A 23226-nucleotide genomic window follows, 5' to 3' on the forward strand; every position below is an offset into this window, starting at 1 on the left:
CACATTTCAGGTCCTGTTTCAAGGCAGGAGAAAGTCATAGTCCCAGTTTGAAGGCAGTCAGGCAGGAAGAGCTCTCTTACTCAGGGAAGGGTCAGCTGTTTTATTTTTTTTTCCCCTATTTGGGACTTCACCTGATTGGACAAGGCCCACCTATATTAGGGAGAACAATCTACTTTACTCAGTCTACTGACTTAAACGTTGATCTCATCCAAAAACAACCTCACAGAGACACTCAGGATAATGTCTGACTTAAATGTTGATCTCATCCAAAAACAACCTCACAGAGACACTCAGGATAATGTCTGACCAAATAGCTGGACACACTCATGATCTAGTCAAATTGATGTGTTAAATTAACCACCACTGCCTGGCCCGAGTGTTTCAGTTGGTTGAGTGCTATCCTGTGCACCAAAAGGTTGTCAGTTCGATTCCTGGTCAGGGCACATACATGGGTTGCAGGTTTTATTCCTGGACAGGTCATGTATGGAAAGCAACCGATCGGTGTTTCTCACATCAATGTTTCTCTCTGTCTCTCTCTTCCTTTCTCTAAGTATGTTCTTGGGTGAGGAATTAAAAATATAAAAGAAATAAAGTTCACCACCACAGGAAGGTAGGCAAGGGGGAAAGCTAGAGGCAGATATAAGTAATAACTGCTAAGACAGGAATAGAAAGTCTCAAGTCTCATGCAATGAAACAGTTTATGCACATGGAATGAAAGAGCAAGCATTCCCTGAGTTCTGACTCTGGCAGGTAGATACTGAGTCTCTACAGGGCTATCCTCTCATTTGAGCCTCTTGGCAGTGCTTGGAGCTGTGTTTATGGTGGTCCCCATTTCACAATGAGGCAAACTAGGCATTGAGGAGGGAAATAACGTGTCCAAGGTGATACCACTGGTTAGAAGCAGAGTGAAGTTTGGAATGAGGATTTCTAATTTCCAGTTCAGTGCCTCTTGTGCTACATCTGGATGTTTTATTTCACTTATTTTCTCTTTAAGAAAAACCATTAAGCTGCTTGTGATGGCTTTGAAAATGGTTAAATCAGGTTTTAAAAATAATTAAGGTGTTGTTATACTCAAGACGCATCCCTAAATACAGTTTGGGGTCAGTTTGACCCATTGGCTGGGAATTGTAATGGGAGAACTGTGAAAGTTAAAGGTGACCAGCTTGTGATAGTCAGTTCTGAAGCTTAGGTATAGTCACAGAGTCAGGAAAAAGCATGGTGTGCCAGTGCCCATGGCATTGAAGGAGGCGAACCTCAGAGACTTGCAGGCCAGAAAAAGTGTCAAAACCAGGGACAGCAGGTGGTTTAACAGCAAATGCTACTGGGACTGCTGAGTTGAGGATTATGACACCAGATAGGGGCTCAGCCAGAAAGTGCTGTGATCAATTAGTGATGTCTGTTAGAGGCAGGGGATGGGGGAATGTGGGCCTCTGGGCTGTGTATTTCCTGTTCCTTTATGAGAATGAGACAAAAGCAGCCCAGATGATTAAGCTGTGTGTAGAGAGTAATTGGGGTGGGGCAGATGTATGATTTAAATCCTTCAAATTCCTCATACTTTCCATCACATTTGTATACATATAATTGCTGTTGCTTGCTTGCAATTCCCTTTCAGGAAGATTTCCTTGTTACCCAAAGTAGGAGGCAGGAAACACTCAATCTCTGAGGAAAACCCTTCTCAGAATCTAATTTCCATCTACCCACCTCTTGGCCCATGCACCCATCCACTCACCCAGTAAATATCCATTGAGAACCCATGATTTCTGGGGACCCAGGGATAAATCATACAGATCCTTGCCCTAGAGAAATGTGCAGTGAATCAGGAGCTAAAAATAATACAATGGAATAAATGCTTGAATAGAAATAAATACAGTAGAGGCACAAAGGAGGGATTAACCACCGTGCTTCCTTTCCCATTTTTATAGACTCCAAAGACATCCAAACCTGATCTTCCAAAATCAGTAGGAGCACGAGCTTGTCTGGTAGAGAAGGGGGCTGGAGCTTTCTAAGCAGAGTTTCTTGATAAAGTGGCTGAGGCAGCAAGTGGGTGAGGGTAAGGAGCAGGAGACAAGTATCCAGGCTCAGCCCAGGGTCAGACTCTCTTGTGAAGGGCTGGTCCCTGAGGCCAGTGCATAAGTGAGAGCAGTCCTGTGGCCAGGTTATGGCAGGAAGAGGGATGGTATCAGTAGCCTGGAAATGGAGTCAGTGTTGACCTCCAGGGAGCACAGAGAGGATGACAAGTTGCAAAATGGCCAGCTGCTGGAGCCGTGCAAAGGTGAACATTAAGAAGAGGAGGGTCCCTGCCCCTGGAGGGGATGGCCAGCACTCAAGTGAGCATGCTCTGGCCCTGCCCAGCCCTCCAGCACCATCGCTCACCACTGGGCTTCCTATACGGAGCTACTTGCTGGGTCTTTGACTTAATCATACTCACTTTCTCCTTGGGGTTTTACAAAGAGGAATGTGTTGTTCTTTCCTCCTGAACTGTGTTCCCCTCCCCTGCCTCTCTCTTCTTCACCTGGCTAATGCTTACTTATCCTTGGTTTCTACATAGATAGGACTCTTCCAGGCAGTCTTTCTGCCTCCCCAGTTGGGAGACAGTGAACTGGGATTCAGCTCTTTGTATCACACCATTGCACTGCCTGTTTCCATCACGCATCTTGTTAATGGTATGTCTCCAGTGTTTCTGCCCAGAGGCGGAGGCTGCCCACAGGAAAGGCTCAGTGTCTTTCTAGCAGGGATGGTTCAGAACCAAGCCCATATATGCTGGGCATCCTCTGAAGCTTTCCTGCAGAGTCAGTGCTGGATTCTTAAAGAGTCTGATCTAGACTGGAGAGTGGGGTGAGCAGAACCCTGATGGTGAAGGGTCTTATATTTATGACTACGCAGTCTGAGCTGGCCCAGAAGGGCTTTTGCTGTGCTAACCAACCAACCACCCTGAACAGACAGGCACTAGATTCTAACAGGCTCCAGGCTTTATCCCCAGTTACCATGACAACCAGGCTTCACAGTGATGGATGGTATTGATTGACTGACAGGCTCCTGGTGTCTTGGCTCTGTCCCCACTCCCCTTAAGTCATTTGCATACACATGGAATGGAGAGATGCTCAGTACCATACCTCTGCTTTTGTCTTGATTTTGAATTCCCATCTTGATCACTGAAAACAGCCTCAGCCTTAAAGGAGAGAAGGTGAGATGATATCAGAATTACTCCCAGCACTACCCTTAGCTCTCTCTCCCATGGGTGACACAATGTGTTATGGAGAAAATGGGCTTTGGACACAGACTTTGGTTCAATCCAAGTTCTACTATTTCCTTGTATAATTATTTGGGCAAGTGACTTAAACTATCTAAGCCTCTATTTACTCATCTCTAAAACTGGAATATGTGTCCCTGTTTGTGGAGTGACATGTAACTATTAAATCAGATAACACATGGAAAAGCTTTACCTAGCACCGTGGTTGGCAAACTGTGGCTCACGAGCCACATGCGGCTCTTGGGCCCCTTGAGTGTGGCTCTTCCACAAAATACCACAGCCTGTGCGAGTCTGTTTTGAAGAAGTGGCATTAGAAGAAGTTTAAGTTTAAAAAGTTTGGCTCTCAAAAGAAATTTCAATCGTACTGTTGATATTTGGCTCTGTTGACTAATGAGTTTGCCAGCCACTGACCTAGCACATGAGACTTATCAAATGTGCGTGTTCCCTGGACCATCTTCACTCACTCATGGCTTAAGAATTTATACTGCAGAAACGTTAAGAAAATTAGTTTTTACAAACTCCTCAGCCTCCCTTGTTCCCTAATTTTCCAGATTCAGGAACAGGAATAAAGAGCCCAATCTATGCACACTGTAGCATTTCTAGCAACAGTAATAATAGCAAGAATTGACAATATTGCTAGTTCTGTGCCAGGAACTATCCCCAGCATGGCTTAAATCTTTTATTTATTTAATAATTTCTTGTGAATCCTCACCTGAGGATAACTTTTTCCATTGATTTTTAGAAAGAGTAGGAGGGAGAGTGGGGGAAGGGAGAAGGAAGAAAGAGAGAGAGAGAGAGAGAGAGAGAGAGAGAGAGAGAGAGAGAGAGAGAGAAACATTGATGTGAGAGAGACACATGATTGGTTGCCTCCTGCACACTCCCCAATCAGGGCTGGGGATCGAACATGCAACCCAGGTATGTGCCCTTGACTGGGAATTGAAGCCATGACTCTTTGGTCCACAGGCTGTTACTCTAACCATGTAGCAATACTGGCCAGGGAAGCTTAACTCCTTTAACTCCTACAAGAACCCTATGAGGTAGACACTATTAAAATGCCCATCTTACAGATGAGAAAACTGTGGCACAGAGAGGTTAAACATTTTGCCCAGATTGTAAGTGAGCATGGTGAATTCCAGCTCAGAGCCTGGCCCTCAGCTATACTGCCTCTTGTCATGACCAAAAGCATGTAGGAGGTCCACAGTCCATGAAGATGGCCCCTGGTCAGGCAGGAGGGAGACCTGAGATTGCAGTCTAAACACTGCCCATTGGTAGCATGATCCCTATCTCTGAGCTGCTTTGTAAAATGAGGTGGTCATCGATGAGGGGCTTGGTAAGGCTATGGCTTATTCATGCCATGTGGTGAGCATTCCTCTGCAGAGTACACTAATGTGATGAAATGGAACATGCACAGAGTTGGGGTGTAACCTACCTGACATCAAACCTCTATTCTCAGAATTTTAGTCATGGCACCTTGGGTAGGTTATCTAATAACATAGCTAACATTTGTTGACACTTCACTGTGCCAGACACTGTTCTTAGGGACTCATGTGTAGAAACTGTTATCACCCTTATCTTACAAATGGAGAAAATGAGACCCAAAAACTTTTAGTCACTTACCCCAAGTCCAACTCTGACTCCAGAGTTCTCACTCTTAACTCCCATAACCACTGCCTTTTGCAACCCATAAGCCTGTAAAATGGATAAATCCTCCCAGCCCTATAAGATTATTGTGAGCCTCCAATGAGACAATGCAAAGGAAATACCAACTCTTATAAAATACCAACTCTTAATCAAACATGAGATGTTACAAAGATGTGATTTGTATTGTCAGCCAAAAGAAGACCCGTGGCTCCCAAACATCTGAGAGGCGTTGTTGGGACAGGTGGGACTCAGCCCATCCCTGAGCACATCTTCAGGCTTGTCACATGCCAGGCTCTGTGCTGAGTCTTGTAAGCCCAAGAGATGACTTTATAAGTTTGAAGTATAATTGGAGGAATAGATCAAGAAACTGACAATTACTAGGATATGCTGACTACTATGTTGGAGGGAAGCTTCAGATACCGTGGGGAACACACAGGAATATTGTGGGGGCACAGATAGGGCCCTCAAGAGTGAGGGAAGGTTTTCTAGAACTAAGTGAAGCAACTCAATGAGAGAGGTATGGGAACTTTGTAGTCAGAGGGAACAGCACATGCAAAGGTACAGAGGTGCTTGTCCTATTATTTTCAGTTGGTTGGGAAGAAATGTGACTTTTCATGTATAAACAGAAACACAGAGCGAGCAGGTAAATTGGCTCACACTTCCCAGCCCATCCAAACAGTCATCTTTCCCAATGTTATGACATAAAATAGACAATATGATTCTTCTTTTCCATTCTGAGGTTGTCTTTGGGCTCAACCAATGTAGCAAAGTAACATAGATAAATCACAGCATCCTGAGTGGCATTTGTTTGTTGCAAAGCAATAAATAATGCATTACACCTGCTGTTTTCCAACCTGATGCTTTCAATCTGAGGAACCACAGAAACTTGCTGCGTGCTGCCACCTCAGAAGCCAGGCTGCCTGGTTCTGCCTCTGAGCCCCACTAATGCAGCATCTCCACACAGGCAGGAGGACAACCCACACTCTTGCACCCCAGCCCAGACCAGGTGGGAAATAAGCAGTAGACACGGTGGCCAGCAACAGTCCTCTGGGCTCCCGGCCTGCCAGGCCAGCACAACAGCTCCTCTTGGGACCCAATGGGAGTGGGAAGTGACCCAGGGTCTCCTAGTACTCCCTTGACTGATATGCATCTCCTTTTAACTCTTGAATTTAGGTCATACTGGCCTCTCTGAGGAGAACCTTGCTGCTGGGGACACAAGGCCTTCTTATGGTTTCCCTACATTCTCAATGTCCTCCTCGATTTGTCTGGCCAATCCCTACCCATCCTTTCAGATTTGCCTCTGGTATCCTTCCCCAAGGAAGGCCTCCTGACCCTGCTGCCTCCTTTCAAAGTCCTCATCACACAGAGCAGTAATTGCCTGTTTACTTGTCTCCTGCTCCATACCTAGCTGTGAGCTCACTGAGAACGCACCTTAGTTCTCTATTTTCCAGATGCCCGGCACACAGAAAGAAGTCACTTAGCAAAGTGGTCTCAAATGTTCTTCAGGTGTTCTTTAAGTTGTAGAATAATGGCACTAGAGACCATTATTCTACTGTGGTCTTTAAAGACCACTGGTCAATTCCTCAAACCATGTCTCCTTGGCCTCTGCCCATCATGACAGTTTATCTTGTGTTGAGGCTAAACCCATCTCCCCGTAGCTTCTGCACTTTTGGTCCTTCTTCTTCCCCTTGTGACCACACAAACAAGCCTAATTCCTCATCTTCAAGACAGCTCTCTGGAGAGTTGGATCAGGTCTTTGGAACTCTCTTAAAGGGAGGTCTTTCCTCCCTTGTTCAGGTCAACACCTCCCATCCCCTCAAACATTACCAAAAAAAAAATGGCTTTGAATTTCTTCACTCTCATCATCCTTAGGCTCATTCTTCTCCAATCATTCTCCACTTCTATTTATTAACAAAAAATTGAACTCCTACTACATTATTGTTAATTACAGGGACAATATTGCACACATCTCTAGCATTTACTAATCTTGCATAATTTAAACTTTATGCCTATTGATTAGCAACCCCTCATTCTACCTCCCCGAAACCTCTGTGGCAATGACCATTCTACTCTCTGATTCCATGAGTTTGAATATTTTACATAGCTCTTCTAAGTGGAATCATTCAGTATTTGTCCTTCTGTGACTGGCTTATTTTGCTTAATGTAATGTCTTCAAGGTTCAGCCATGTTGTTGCACATGGCAGCATTTCCTTCTTTTTTTTTTTTTTAAGCCTGAATAATGTCCAACGAGTGTCCTTTTTCTTATTTTCTTTTAAAAGTGTGGCTCCCAGAACTGGTCACCAGGCTTTGAGCTTCTCTAACCTGCATAACGAGTGAGATTATCCCCTTCTTTACTTCACTGATTATAATTTTCACCTGGCTTCATTACCCTACTGAACTGAAAGTCATCTAAAGCTATGGCCTTTTCTCTTATTCTCCTGCTAAGTTGTGCCCATTCCTCACTGAGCTTCTATACTGGTATTTTGTCCCCAGGGTAGGATGTTATAGCTTTCCCACCCGGATCTCATTTTGCTATGTTTGCTCTGCCTATCAATCCATCCTTCTGAGGGCTTTTGGGATCCTGATTCTTTATCTGAGTTATCATTGGCTTTTCCTGTTTTCTTCTTCCGGGTGAGATATACTAAGCCTGGCTGCTGAGCCCATATCCAAGGCATTGACGAAGGCTTTGGCTGAGGCAGGGCAGAGGCCAGTAGGCCATCAAAGGTTCTCTGAAGGACTGTGGGGCTCAAAATCTGGTCCAAGATACACTGCATAGGAATCACCTTTAAAGATGCCAAGTCATCTTTAAAATACAGATCACCGATGACTCAGAAACACAGAATCACCATTGATCGAGGTGGGGCCCAGGAACCTGTATTTTTAATTAGCACTCAGATGATCTCCCTGTGTAGCCAGGCTTGGGAACCATCAACGCCAGAGTTCACTGCCTTCGAAAGCCAAAAGCAACAGCAGTGTGATCTGGTCCAAAGCTGACATCTCAGGTGTCCAGCCTAATGAGACGGGGGCAGAGCCATGACAGCACTGCCTGGTTCTATAAACATAATCCACCCATGCCACACACCCATCTGGGTAAGTGTGCACAGTTCCTCCAGGCCTTTCTCTGCTCCTTCCCCCGCTGCCTTCCCTGCTCTCAGCTTCCCGCCCTCTGGTTCTGTGTCTTGGATTTTGGAACCACATTTGAGCTCTTCTGCCCGCACCCCAGCTTACCATGGGCATGCTGTAGTCAGCTCTGGGTTGGCCTCCCCAGGGCTCCTGGAAGATTCCCCTTCTAGCCCTGGTACTAAACTGACACAAGTGACTCTCAGGTAGAAATGAGTCTTCATTTAATAGATTGTCCTCACCTGCTGGCTGCTCAAAGCCCTTATTTATTCAGATTCGCATCACATTCCTATTAGTTTTGTTCTCACCATGTCTACATTTCTTAATACACAATGTGCTGGGGTTGGTACATAGTAGGTGCTTACTGAATTGTTCTGTCTGACAGCAGAGTTCTTTAGTCTGATGCAATCACTGGAATTAGTGAAAATACCACAGGCTTCTGAACAAGACAGACTTGAGTTTGAATCTCAGCCCCAGCATTTTTCAGCTGTACAACCTTACACAAGATGATTAACCCTCATGAATGTAGGGCATCACAACCAAAAATGAGAAGTGTGGGCTGGGAGCCCGAGGGCACCAGTTCTCACATTATATGATGAACTCACAGACCTGCCCTTCCTCAGTGGTACCCGACTTCGGGGTCCTCAGAAAGTAATTCTTAGCAGTCAAGGCATGCTTTTCAAATCAAGCTGCTGGAATTCTCTTCTCCCAGAAGCACGTGGTAGGCTGTGGCAGACCCTCCTGAGCATAATCACTCCAAATGCTTCCTCCAGCCCCCACTAATCAGCCAGTCCCGACACTTTAACTCGGCAGCACTCCACCACTCACCTAAGTAATTAATCTGGCTTCTGCCCGTGAATTCCTTTCATCCACTTTTGTTTACTACTGTTGAAGCATTTTTTAATCAAAACAATTAAATATGCTAAATCTTCTCCAATTAGTAATGCATTAAACACGAAAAGTGCTTGAACAGAGATGGTAGAAGAAGCCCTTTGCCTGGTTCTGAGTGCTGGTGCTTAGAGCATCGCTTCTCCCAGGCACACATGGCTCAGGGTTATTCAGAAACTGCCATGTCCAGTCACAGAGGGCTGTGGTGAAAGGGGCCAGATCTCCATAAACGGGAAAATGAGGCCCAGTGAGACCATAGGCCCTTTCTAAGCTCATACAGGGTGTCAGTGACAGGGATTTTGTTTTGGCTTTAAAAAAAAAATTGTATCTATTTAAGGTATACACATGATAATTTGATATACATATCCTATATAATAAAAGCCTAATATGCAAATTGTCCCCTTGACTGGGAGTTCGACCACTCGCTATGATGTGCGCTGACCACCAGGGGCGGTGTGGAACATGGTGGGTGTCAGCAATGCAGCACTGGCAGCGGGTGGCAGTGGAAGCGCTGCTGGCCCTGATAGACCCCGAGGAGAGCAAGACTGCAGTGGGATGGTGGAGCAGGTGAGCAGGCAGTGCCAGGCCAAGGCAGGTGTGAGCGGGGCCCAATCGCCCCACCGATCACCCCACAGACAGTGACCAGCAGCGGTGGTGGGGATTGGGTTTGCTGCCCAGCTCCCAGGCACTGAGGAAGCAGATGGGGGCTTAATGACTCAGGAGGAGGGGGGCGCATGGGGGTCTGGGGGCCCAGATGCTGCCTAGGGCCCAGGGGTCAGCTGGGACCTACCCTTCCACACCAGACACTCGCACTTCAATCGCTGGCCAGGCCTAGGGACTGTACCCGTACACGCATTTCATGCACCGGGCCTCTGGTTTGATATAAAAGGAAAATGATTACTACAGTTAAGCTAATTTACATATTTTCTCACACAGTTACCTTTATTGTGTGTATGAGGAAGCACCTGAAGACTATTCCCTTTGCAAATTTCCAGTACTGAATAGAATATTATTACTGTGGTCCTCAGGCTGTGCATTGGGACTCTGTGCTTCCTTGGTCCACATAGCTACAACCTTGTTCCCTTGGACCAACATCACCCATCTTCACCTCCTGGTTCCTGGTGCCCCCCTATCCTACGCTCTGCTTCTATATACAGGGTGTCCCCCTAAAATATATATGCACACTCTGAATAATTATAAAGATAGTGTTTATTAAAATACATTTCATTTTCAAAATTGAGCTATCAGCAGTTAAAGTATGTATACATTTTTTTAGGGACACCTTGTTAGAAGCAGAGCCTGGAATATACTAATATATATAATATATTATGGGTAACAGAGCCTAGAATATACTATTATATATAATATATTATATATATATCCTTTTAAAAATTCCATTCATCTGAGTGACAGATTTGAATTCAGGATTTCTGACTTCCAAGATACTTTCCATCAGAAGCCCTTACCAAAGGACTGACACATAGCATTCATTTACTCACTCATTTTTTTTTTTTATTCCTCAATCATTATTCTGAAAATAGTTTCTGAACTCCTCCTCCATGGAAGACATTGCACTGCTATGGTGACAAGAGAGTGATGAATAAGATAAAAGTCCTTGAACTCATAGAGTTTGCAGTGTAATGTGGTTGCTGGCAGGTAAAATTGGTTGCTGAACACTCCCTTGAAAAAATATTCAATCTAATCCTCAGATCAATTGAATTATAGCCCTAAATGATTTTTCCTTTGTGGTTGTCAGGATAACATAATAACTGGTAATAATTATTATACAGTTGCAATTAATTAAAAGTAATGACATTCCAAAACTACAAACTCCAATTCACAACCATCAGAAGACTTTTGCTTCAGAAAGAATTGAGTTCTACAGCAACAGTCCATGTCTTGCTCTGATCTGCTTTTCTAGCCTCATCTTGCCAGACTGACCAAGGGATGGCAACCCAGCTCTGTCCATTTACAGGCTGTGAGATCAGGGAACATGACCTTACTGTATTGAGAGATATGCTCCTCACCTGCAAAGTGCAGGTTCCTCAGGGGGACACATACAGAGATGTAGACAAACACAGAGATTGCTAATGTGGGACTCACAGTTCTCCTGGGGTTAGAAGGCAGGCACACTCTCCTTGGAGACATCTCCATCTTCTAACGGCACTCTGGCCTCTCTGGGGTGCAAAGAGAACCTGGGCAAAAAGAATCATGACAACTATGATCATCCAGGTGCAAACAAAGCACATTGGTTGATCTGAAGAAAGGTACAAGCATTCTGATCCAAAAATGCTTCCTGGAGTAAATTATGTTTGAATTGGGGCTCGAGCAGACTTTGGAAAGACGGTGAGAGGGAGAGAGAAAGGGGCAACATGTGCAAAATTACAGACTGAAAATGGGCAAGGCACTGCTGGGCACAGAGGTATATGGAGATGGATGAGAATCACTGCCCCACAGAGGCGCAGGAGAGAATGTGCGAAGGAAAGGGAACTAGTATGTGCAATACATATTATTTCTCATTTCAAGAATTATTTGGGCTTGGAACCACTTGGAAGAGAACATGGAAACTGGGCAACGGAATTGGATTTCAACCCAGATTTCTTAGATTCCAAAACCAATGGAAGCTTTTACTACTGTGAGAGGTTGTACCATAGTAGCAGTTATTCAACATCATAGTGCTCTTCGTTTCTGTCTCCCTGCTGCAGATGTTACCTATGAAGATATCAAGAAGTGCTTTGGAGGGTCTTTGGGCTTATCTTATACCTATTTGGATAGCACAACAATTGGAGGAGGTTTATCAGGGGAAGATTGTAAAAAAGTTGGAGGTGGCGATGCTGGTAAGTATTTAGTAAAGAGTCTCCTAAAAAGCAAAGCCAGACTTTTCTTTGGACACACAATCAGGGAACGTGTCCCTCAATCCCCAATTGGTTCCATTCCAGTCAATGGTCAAACTGCATAACTGCTAAATACCCCAAGCCAATGACTGGACTGGCTCTATTTTTGAATCCATAGTACATTTTTTTTCATTAAGGTATTATATGCGTACATATCTTACCATTGCCCCCCCCCCCCACTCTCATTCATGTCCTCAACCCCCAATGTTTTGCACCCGTTGGTTATGCTTATATGCATGCATTCAAGTCCTTCGGTTGATCTCTTATCTCCCCCACCTCTCCCTAACCTTCCCGCTGTAATTTGACAGTCTGTTTGATGCTTTACTGCCTCTGTATCTATCTTTTTGTTCATCAGATTATAATTTTCTTTATTATCCACAAATGAGTGAGATCATGTGGCATTTTTCTTTCATTGACTGCCTTATTTTACTTAGCATAATGTTCTCCAATTCCATCCAGGTTGCTGCAAATGATGAGAATTCCTTCTTTTTTATGACAGCATAGTATTCCATTGTGTAAATGTACCAGAGTTTTCTGATCCAGTCATCTGCTGACGGGCACCTAGGCTGTTTCCAAATCTTAGCTATTGTAAATTGTGCTGCTATGAACATAGGGGTGCATATATCCTTTCTGATTGCTGTTTCTAGTTTCTTAGGATATATTCCTAGGAGTGAGATTACTGGGTCAAATGGGAGTTCCATTTTCAGTTTTTTGAGAAAACTCCATAGAGTTCTCCACAGTGGCTGCACCAGTCTGCATTCCCACCAGCAGTGCACGAGGGTTCCTTTTTCTCGGCGTCCTTGCCAACATTTGTCGTTTGTTGATTTGTTGATAATCGCCATTGTGACAGGTGTGAGATGGTACCGCATTGTTGTTTTGATTTGCATCACTCAGATAATTAGTGACTTTGAGCATGTTTTCATGTGTCTCTTGGACTTCCTTCTGTCTTCTTTCGAAAAGATTCTATTTAGGTCCGTTGCCCATTTTTTTATTGGATCATTTATTTTCCTTTTATTAAGTTGTATAAGCTGCCTGTAGATGTTGGAGATTAAACCTTTATCAGTGATAACATTTGCAAATATGTTCTCCCATACAGTGGGCTTTCTTGTTGTTTTGTTGATGGTTTCTTTTGCTGTGAAAAAGCTTTTTATTTTGATGTAGTCCCATTTGTTTATTTTCTCTTTAGCTTCCATTGCCCTAGGAGCAGTATCAGTGAAGAAGTTCTTTCGGCATATGTCTGAGATTTTGCTGCCTGTGGTGAATCCACGGTACATTGAGATCACCTTAGAAATACTTGACTTTCTATGACGCATGCTCCTAAATTTCAAGCACTAGATAAAGATCTAAGTGAGACCCAGGATGAAAGAAATGTGTAGACAGAACCTGGAAAACAACTGTTGAAATAAAGACCCATAGGGATACAGTCCAAAGGGAAAAAAGAAGTCCCTGAGAGAGGAGCCTTTGGTTACTAAGTCTAAGCTCAAAGAATAATTATTAAGGGAAGATTGTACAGATTGTATAGGAATTATTAAGGGAAGATTGTACAGGAATACTGTGGCATTTCCTGAAAAAGTCAATATGAGAGTTCATGTATTCATTCATTTATCCATCAAACATGCATTGAACTTTTTTTTCAGGTGGGAGACAACAGAGAATGCAGGGATGATGAAACAATTTACAGTGCAGTGGAGGAGGTAGACATGAGACAGGTTCAAGTTACTCCCATGGTGTTAGGCTACTCATGCCTCAGGGCCTTAGGTCAAACTGCTTCTTCTCTCTGATGCCCTTCCCTCCCCTCTCCATTTCCCTGCGAAGGTTCATTCACTTTTCTAGAAAACTCAATTTTCTTCTTGTTCAGTCTCCCCACCCTCCTGTAGATCTGACCATATTTTTTCCCTGCATCCCTACTGAGCCCCACAGAGACCTTCACTGTTTAATTGAATCTACTTGGCATATAGCAGGCACTGAGTAAGCATTTGACATGTGCATGAATAAATGAATGAATGATCATCCATTTCCCACCCTCTCCCTCCTCCATGTTGGGTTGGGCTGTCCTCCCATTGCCAGCTCTTCCTCAGAGGAAGGCTCTATTGCTAAGTCTTGGTCCTTCTCTTCTGCTTTGTCCTGTTAGTTAACCGAGCAAAATAGAAGAATGGACGACAGCTCTAAGGACAGCACATAAATTTTGTTCCAAATCTCATTAGTGGCCCTTGCGAACCCATCCTTTGGTTTTTTGGGAAATGAGCTAACCCAGTTATCCTCTTGATAGATACTGAAAAAGATAACAAGGCTGTGGAAGACATCATTGTTCAGGTGCGAGGTGGCAATTCTGGCTGGGGTACTGGCTTGGCACACAACATCAGCTTCATTTCGTACCGTTCCTGGGGGCGGTCGTTAAAGTATAATCCTGCTGTTATTGATTTTGAGGTAAGTCCTTTTGCAGTTGAAGAAACTCTATGTCCGTGAGGAATGAAAGTGAAGCAGACCAGATCATTTCATATTTCTTATTATGAGCCCATCAAAGAGCAAGATTAAATGTTAACGGCACACTGAACCAGTGGCCTTCCCACGCCTGACTCTAGGGAGTGTGTGACTAGACCCAGGGCACAGGAGAGCAGGGCCAGATGCATTATACCTGGTCAGTACCTAGTTTTACACCAGTCACCACAGAATTTCTTCAGGATTAGGTGACATTAAAAAAAAAATAATTTGCATTTATACATATAAGACTTAAAAAACACATCTGCTAAATTGGGGTAGGCACACTTTCCTATAAAGGAGCAGATAGTAAATATTTTAAGCTTTATGGGCCACATCCAGTTTCTGTTGTACAAGTTTTATTTCTTCTTTTTTTTTTTTTTTTACAACCTTCTAAGAATATAAATCCCATTCATAGCTCAAAGGTCATATGTGGATTGTCATTCTGAGCTGTAACTATAGTTTGCTGCCCCTGCTCTAAATGATCTCATCCCTTCACCACAATGAACCCTGGGTAAGGCCATGATTCTCCCCATTGAAGAGATTAGGAAACTGAAGCTCCAAGGACTCAAGTGATTTGGTTAAAGTCCCAGAGCTCATATGTAGTGGTACCTGGATCTCAGACCTTTGTATTTCATACCTGGTTTTCATTTTCCCTCTATCCTACTTCCTTCATTATAGCCATGATTATAAATCACTGGGGACAATTTTGCTTCCACGGGGAAATTTGGTAATGTCTGAAGACATATTTGACTATCACAACCAGGAGGGTACTACTGGCAGCTAGAGAGAGAGGCTAGGACAAAGGCAAAGGACAGCCCCCATCACAAAGAAATATCTAGCCCCCAATGGCAATAGTTCCAATATGGAGAAACTCTGCCCTAATCCCTAGCCTTGCAAAGGTAGTAAAATTGTACTCAAACTGCAAATAGGTCATGGTTCTACCAGTTGTCAAACTAATTCTATTCATATGCAAGGGTAATCCATTAAAAAAGAGTTATATTGGAGGTTTTAAAACCCTACCTAATAATAGACAAATATGCAAATTGATCATACCTCTGACACACCCACAAGCCACGCCCACCATCCAATCAGAGTGAGTATGCAAATTAACCCAACCAAGATGGCTACAGCCACAGAAAGCAAGGTTTCCTAGGTAACAGAGGAAGCCAAGCTTTCCGCCTGCCTTTGCCAGGCCTAAGCCTCCACTCAAGCTACAAAGTTTCAATTATAGAAGGTAAAGAAATTCAAACAGAACTGGTGGCAGAATGGAGCTTGAGAGAGCAGGCCAGGGTTGCCACCGGCTACAGGGGAAGCAAAGCTTTCCGAACACCCTGGCTGGGCCCAGGCCTCTGCTTAAGTCTACAAAGTTTCAATTATAACCCCAACAGAAATGGCTGCCGGCCGTGGAGGGAGCCCCAGGCTTGGCTTAGCTCCAGGCTACAAAGTTTCAATTGTAGAAGGAAAATAAATTCCAGATACCAGGGCCTCTGCTTGGGTTGCCAGTGGGCGTGGCCAGCCTGCAAACCACCACAGGCCCCTTGCTCAGGCCGCACCATGCCCCAAGGAACCCCACCTTGATCAGGGACACCCTTCAGGGCAAACCAGCTGGCCCCCACCCCTGTACCAGGCCTCTATCCTATCTAATAAAAGAGTAATATGCAGATTGATCATCACTGCAACACACAATATAGCTGTCAAAGATCCTGCCCCCATGTGGACACCAGATGACCACCACAAGATGGCCAGCAGGAGAGGGCAGTTGGGAGGCACCTGGCCTGCAAGGGAGGGCAGTTGAGAAGGACCAGGCCTCTAAGGGAGGCCAGTTGAGAGGGACCAGGCCTGCAAGGGATGGCAGTTGGAGGTGATCAACCCTGCAGGAGAGGGCAGTTAGGGGTGACCAGGCCAGCAGAGGAGGAAAGTTGGGGGCAAACAGGCTGGCAGCAGAGTGGTTAGGGGGTGACCATGCTGGCAGGCAGAAGCGGTTAAGGGCAATCAGGAAGACAGGCAGGCAAGCAGTTTGGAGCCAGCAGTCCTGGATTGTGAGAGGGATGTCTGACTGCCCGTTTAGGCCCTATCCCACCGGGCCTAAACGGGCAGTCGGACATCCCTCGAGGGGTCCCAGATTGGAGAAGGTACAGGCTGGGCTGAGGGACAACCCCCCTCCGTGCACGATTTTCGTGCACTGGGCCTCTAATAAAATATGATTGTTTTCTTGCCCACTTTCTCCTGACCCTGGCCAATTTTCTACATATAATTAAAATTTCAGGTATGGATACATTCCTCTTCTTAAAATATATACCAACAGTGAAATCTAGAAAATCTATTACAACCCTGCTCTCTATGAAGAAAGAGGTCAAATGAATGAACCCTGATTTTATTTCTGCTTCAATAAGTAGGAGACAATTTTCACACAACTGTAATTCACATAGGGTCTGAAAATTGCAATCATCAAGCTATTAGTGATTTGGGGAAAAACTAAAATTGATATCAGGAGTAATACACAAATTTTCATGGGAAAGAGGTGAATTTTGCATTTGCTTTGAGCAAAACTTCCAAGGGGAGGACCAAATGATTTGGAGAAGACCAAATGCTATCTTCTGGGAAAGAGAGCCTGGGTTTGGGGTGAGAAAGTAGAGTTTGGCTCATGGCTCAGCAACTTTTTGATGTATAACCTTTGACAAACAACTCTGTTTTCTGAGCCCCATTTTTCCACTCTATAACATGGGGATAATGACATGTTCTGTCCCAAGGTTAGGAAGAGAGAAGTGGGCGCTTAGGAGATGTCAGTTGAGGAAACAGATTCATAGAGGTTAAGTGTGCTGGCCAAGTCTCATATCTGGTAAACAGCAGAGCCAAAGTGGAGCCATGTCTGACTGACTCTAAACACCCACAACCACAACATATGTTACCACCTAACTAGTTTGGATTTGATGCATTAAGCCTGTTGGTGGGTTACAGAGCAAGGAAGTGACACAGCTTGAGCTGTTCTTTAAAAATAGAGAATGCTCACAGAAGTGTGAGGGATGAATGGAAGGAGAGAGACACTATGGGCAAGGGGACCAGTGAAGGGGTTATTTGGAACCTGATGATCAGAATGGAAACAGATACTCACTTGTACATCCCAGAGCTTAGCAGTACTTCTTTATGGCAGATATTTAGAGTGAATGTAGGAATCATGCTGTGTGAAGTGATGATGCTGAATGTTATATATAGATGTCCCCTCAAAATATATACACACACTTTTGAATAATTAGAAAGGCAGTGTTTATTAAAATACATTACATTTTCAAAATGGAGTTACTAGTATCAGCTGTTAAAGTGTGTATAGATTTTTGGGGACACCCTGTATTATTATGAGTTAGGTGTTAGGCTATTTTGTATTGCCATATCACACCTCTTGCCTTCTCTGAATGTATTTTCTTATCTGTAAAATGGAAACAACATTCTGAGATTCTTCTTCTCCACTCCTCTTCCCTCCTGTAAGTTTCCCCGGCACTAAGGAGTGCTCCCTTTCCTCTCCCTGAGGGTTCTGGGAGGGAGAGGTGAGAGACCTGGGACTGAGTGCTAAAATTCGCTGGAAAGTCAAAGGGAAGTTGCCCGGTGGTCCTGGGCTTTCCCTGGAACTAAGTCACCTTAACCAGGCCCCGGGGCGGCCCAGGCTGCACTGACTTCCTCATGATAGGCCATGGTCCCTGGATTTCCAGTAAGTGGTGTCCTTCCCTTGGCTGGAGGCCCAGCCAGTCCTGCCATGACCAACCTGATGACCTCAGCCACAGCCCCCAAGCACAGGCCAAGGTCTGTTGCCACAGGTCTCTCTGTACACATTTCCAGGAACCCATGCTAGGCTATGGCCATGCCCTCTACTAACTCTGGTTCCAGAGAGGGGAGATTGTTCCAGCATGGCTCAGTCCTCTTTCGAAATTTCCCGGTGACCTTGGCAAGCGACTCCCCTCTCAGGACCTCAGGTGACTGTCCTGTAAAATGAGAGATCTGGAAAAGAGCTTTCCTTTTATGATTATGTGTTAAAATATAGAGCATTATTAAGCATGCTGAAGGTAACCATATGTACATGAAATTTGAAAAATATAGGTTTTTTTTTTTTACTATCATCACAACTAACTAATAAAATTAGTTCTTTATTTTATACTAGAGGCCCAGTGCATGAATTAGTGCATGGGTGGGTTCCCTCAGCCTGGTCAGATTTGGGCCAATTGGGGCCGTATCTCCTAGTCCTGATTGAGGCCAGCTGGCCAGGGGGAGGGATTGCGGGAGGTTGGCTATGGGAGCACACTGACCACCAGAGGACAGCTCCTGCATTGAGCGTCTGCCCTCTGGTGGTCAGTGCACATCATAGCTACCAGCCGGTCGTCCGGTCATCCAGTCATCCGGTTGTAACAGTCACTTAGGCTTTTATATATATAGATTGTTCTTCCCTTTTGCAATGGTATCTCACGTCCATTACTTCTTTAGATTTTCATAAGGATTCTAGGAAATGGGTTATTATTTCCATTTTGTAGGTAATGAGGCTCAGGCTGAGAAAGGAGCAATTAGGAGTTCTAGCCATAAAGCTATTAGGTAAGCTGCATTTTATTTAGCTTTTACTATGAGTCAGGCCATGCCCATCCATTGGCTTTCATCCTCACAGTTAACCTGGGAGGAAGAACTCTTGTTCTAACTTTACAGAGGAGGAAGGGAGGCTCCACGTGTGATGCGGCTGAGATCACACAGCTGGGTTTGAGACCAGGTTTCCTCCTCCAGCTTCCAGCTCTCCACATCTGCCACAGTACTGCCCAGCCAGGAGGGGCAACTTTATCCCTGGGTAATTTGGCCATGTCAGGAGACAGTTTTGGTTTTCACAACTAGGAGATGCTGTTGGCATCTAGTAGGTAAAAGCCAGAGATGCTGCTAACCATCCTATAATGCACAGGAATTGCCAGTTGGAAAATCAGTTGTGCGGGCCGAGGCTGAGGAGCCCTGGATTCCAGTCATGCCTGGAACAGGTTGCCTCAATGGAAATAACGCCCACCCTTCCCCAAGCACATAATCAGCAATGACAGCATAACTACCTATCAAGGACTTGGTTAACTTCTACATTGAAGGTTAACGATCAACACACACACACACACACACACACACACACACACACACACACACACACATACATCCTTTACAGCCTTGACTCCTAAAAGTGCTGGAGGGTGCAGATAAGTTGGCACAAATGGCTTTAATATATATATATATATATTATTGATTTCAGAGAGAGAGAGAGAGAGAGAGAGAGAGAGAGAGAGAGAGACTAATGATGAGAGAGAATCATGGATCAGCTTCCTCCTACACGTCCACCACTGGGGATCAAGCCCACAACCTGGGTATGTGCCCTTGACCAGAAGTGAACCTTGGACCCTTCAGTCTGCAGGCCAACATTCTATCCACTGAGCCAAATAGGCTAGGGCTAAATGGCTTTTGAGTTCCCCTCTTCCTTGAAGATTAGGGGACCACATATTTCAGAGTTATGTAGGTCTATGTTCAGAGTTACTCTTGCACTTAATTGTGTGATCCTGAGCTGCTCACTCACTTCTGAGCCTCCACTTCTGCATCTATGAGCTCCACAGAGTGGCTGCAAGGATGCAGTGCAAGGAGGTGGTGTAGAGCCTGGCTCTGTGTCTGCCATGGAGCAGGCCTTCCAGGAGTTTTATGGGCAGTACTTGGGCTCTGGGAACTTGGATGATCCCAGGGAGGGCCTCTGTTCCTCTGTGCCCACAGATGCAGCCTATTCATGAGCTGCTGCGGCATGCGAACCTGGGAACCCTGGAGTCCAAACGCCAGAACCTGCAACGGGCCCTGGATCAGTACCTGATGGAATTCAACGCCTGCCGCTGCGGACCCTGCTTCAACAATGGGGTGCCCATCCTCGAGGGCACCAGTTGCAAATGCCAGTGTCCCCTGGGTCGCGAGGGCCCTGCCTGTGAGCAAATGGAGCAACAAGGTAAGGCTCGTGTATTCTCACTCAGGTCCAAGCCTGGCCCAGCTCAGAGAGGCCAGCACGGGAGGGCTTTGGCGTCCCCAGCCTCTCTGTCCTGTGCCCTCTTGCCCCCTACCCTAAGAATGCTCATGCTGAGCCATATGGCTGACCCCACAGTTAATGGTTCTTATCCTTGCTCTCTGCCATCAAGACCCTCTCTTGGATTAGAACTGTTTTTCACCAAAGTATGTATGGTTAATAGAGTTCAATTTTGGAGGAATTTTCCTAGGGCTGCTGTAACAAATTACCATAAGCTCAGTGGCTTAGAACTACAGAGCCCAAGGATTTCTTGACTTTTCAAGCAGAGTATGGATGGGAAGCCCCCATTTGGCCAGGCAGCTTTCCCAGAGGGACCAAGGTCAACAAGTAGGAAGAATAACTCACTCTTATTCTGTGCCAGGTACTCTCCCCCAAGGATGTTATGAGAGAAATACTATTAATATCCCCATTTTAAAAATGAGGAAACTGGGGCAGGAGGAAGATGAGATAACTACTCATGAGTAGTATCAGAGCCAGGCTTTGGAGTCAAATAGTCAGATGCTAGGACCCAAGCTCTTAACTGCTGCATTCTACTGATTTACATCCCAAGAATCAGGAAATCTGGGTAATAAGGACAGAGACTTTGAGATGATTGCACCGACTACCATTTGGGGCCGGGGAGGTGGGGTGGTGGAAAGTATGTATGTCCCAGTTATCAGCCTGACTTGGCTTAAAGTGACATATGTGATCCCGGCTTGGGTAAGTATAACTATAGCACATTAAGGGCCCTCAGAACCAGTGGCTTAGTTGGATCCCTGTCCACACAGCACAGAGACATAGAGAATAGGGAGTTGGAACTACCTAGAAGTGCTTTTCCATGGTCTAGTTCTGGGCTCAGAACTGGTTCATGCTGAGTCATCTGTACATACAATGTACATTGGAGAAGGGTGTCATGATGCCAATGACGGGGTGATGGCAGGGCATGGAGGCCTGGGTCCTCCTCATAGCACCATTCCTCCCACACGATTACAGTCATTCAACTGCAGGAAGCCCATGGTGCTCCATTGACCTTGTCCCAAGCAGGGTGTGGACATCAGGTGGCCTTGGGGCTATCAGACTGAACTTTCAACCCGACAGAGATCAATTGGCATAAAAAATTCTAAGGCTGGGGAGTCAGCCTCCATGAAGACTCTTGACACAGGTCCCTCGAGACTTGCCCAGCAAACCTTTGCCTGTAGGGACCCAGTCCCAGAGGTGGAGAAATAGAGACGGAGAACCCTGCTGTGGCTGCCCCACCAGGGAGTATAATTACAGAGCTGGAAGGAACTTGTAGATAATCTAATCCAATGAGAGCCACACTGGGATCTGAGGGAACTGGGATTTTAGGGGCTGCCCCAGGGAGCAGGGCGAACCTGATAGACAGGCCAGCTTCAAATAGAACAGCTCCATTCTCATCTGACTTCCACGTTGGGGCCCATGAAAGATTTCATTTTAGGAAAAAATAAATAATGGGGGAAAAATGATGGAAAAACTCCACTGGATTAGCCCACCCTTCTCATTTGACAGAGGTGAAAACTCAGAGAGATGAGCTTGCCCACAGGCACAGAGCCAGGTGGTGACAGCAGCCCCAGGCTGGTGGGGGGAGGGTTTACAGGATGTTACCACCTGCATTGACCACTGGATAGTGACTTCTTGCAGCTGAGAGTAAATGCCAAGCAACATGAACTTTTTCCTGGATTTCCAGAGGCATCTGGTCAGAGCCTGTGTTCTGATGCTCTGTGCAGAGAGCCCGTCACCTACCCTGGCCCATTGTCAGAGCCTGAGGGGTTTTGATTTGCAAGCCCTCATTCAAATGCTCAGCAATGCTCTCCACAGGGGTGTCTGTGAATTCCCAGCTGGGCTCTGTATCCTGCTCCTCATACCCTCCATGGCTGTCTTTCTTCCAGAAGGGCATGTCTCTTCGCCTTACTCTGCTATCCATCTTCCACGGAACCACAGACTCCAATTTCATGAGAGGGGCTCCCAGGGTCCTTCTCTCACTCCATCCAGAGTTTCAAATTAAGTGCAAGCCAGCGAGCATAGGTCTTGGTTGGCTCCACCAAGGCATTTCCCCAAGTGAGATTACAGACCACTCCAGGGCAGCGGTGATCCTCCCTCCGTATGGTCTGAGCGGCTGCTTGTATGCTAACCTCCTTCTCCCCTGGGAAATGTTCTGTGTAGGAGCCAAGGCGGAGGGTCGCTGGAGCTGCTGGAGCACCTGGTCTGCTTGCTCGGCAGGGACTCGGGAAAGGAGGAGAGAGTGCAATAATCCTCCCCCCAAGAATGGAGGCCTCTCGTGTCCAGGGCGGAACGTGCAGACCCAAGCTTGCTGAGGGCCTCTGGGCACAGGGTGGGACACATGCAACAGATGTTACCACCTGCACTGACCACTGGATAGTGACTTCTTGCAGCTGAGAATAAATACCAATCAACATGGACTTTTTCCTGCTGGCTCCCAGGCCTGGGACCAGGCTGGGCTATCTACAATCCGCAAAATTCAGTCATCCAACAACTAGGTGTTAAGTGTTAGCTAGTCTTGGTCCTGCTCACAGCACTTTGATCATCCAAAGAAAAGGAGAAATCTCAACCCAAGGTTAGGGGTACAAAGCAGGCACAGGCTCTTGAACCAATCAAGGCCAATAAAATAAAGTATGATGAGAATTATCTTGGCTCTTTGGTAATATTTGTTCATTCATAGAATGATTAGTTGGTAAGATAAACAGACACAGTGAAATAATGAGAAAAAATAAAGATTGACTTGAGTTCCTTCAATTTTCCTTCATTTTGACTCAACATTTTCTTGTATTCCTTCAATTAATGTCCTGTTTGCTTAAGTTCTTACCACAACATCACGTTTCTCCCAATTATTTTGTCACACTATTCTCTTCCTTCGATGGGTTTTTCAAAATTAG

The 23226-nt window shown here is 45.4% G+C and overlaps 1 protein-coding gene across 1 annotated transcript in view; it reads left to right on the forward strand.

Moving 5' to 3' along the window:
* Nucleotides 1-22964, forward strand: part of C8A (complement C8 alpha chain) — a 63212-nt gene extending 40248 nt beyond the window's left edge. Inside the window, exons 8-11 of the mRNA XM_008139361.3 lie at nucleotides 11605-11736; nucleotides 14063-14220; nucleotides 20038-20260; nucleotides 22496-22964. Of these exons, the coding sequence (XP_008137583.2) occupies nucleotides 11605-11736; nucleotides 14063-14220; nucleotides 20038-20260; nucleotides 22496-22647 (665 nt within the window). The 3' untranslated portion in view covers nucleotides 22648-22964. The remainder of the gene's footprint in view (nucleotides 1-11604; nucleotides 11737-14062; nucleotides 14221-20037; nucleotides 20261-22495) is intronic.
* Nucleotides 22965-23226: the final 262 nt, after the last annotated feature.

The sequence above is a fragment of the Eptesicus fuscus genome, chromosome 9, assembly GCF_027574615.1.
Source record: "Eptesicus fuscus isolate TK198812 chromosome 9, DD_ASM_mEF_20220401, whole genome shotgun sequence".
Classification (NCBI taxonomy): domain Eukaryota; kingdom Metazoa; phylum Chordata; class Mammalia; order Chiroptera; family Vespertilionidae; genus Eptesicus; species Eptesicus fuscus.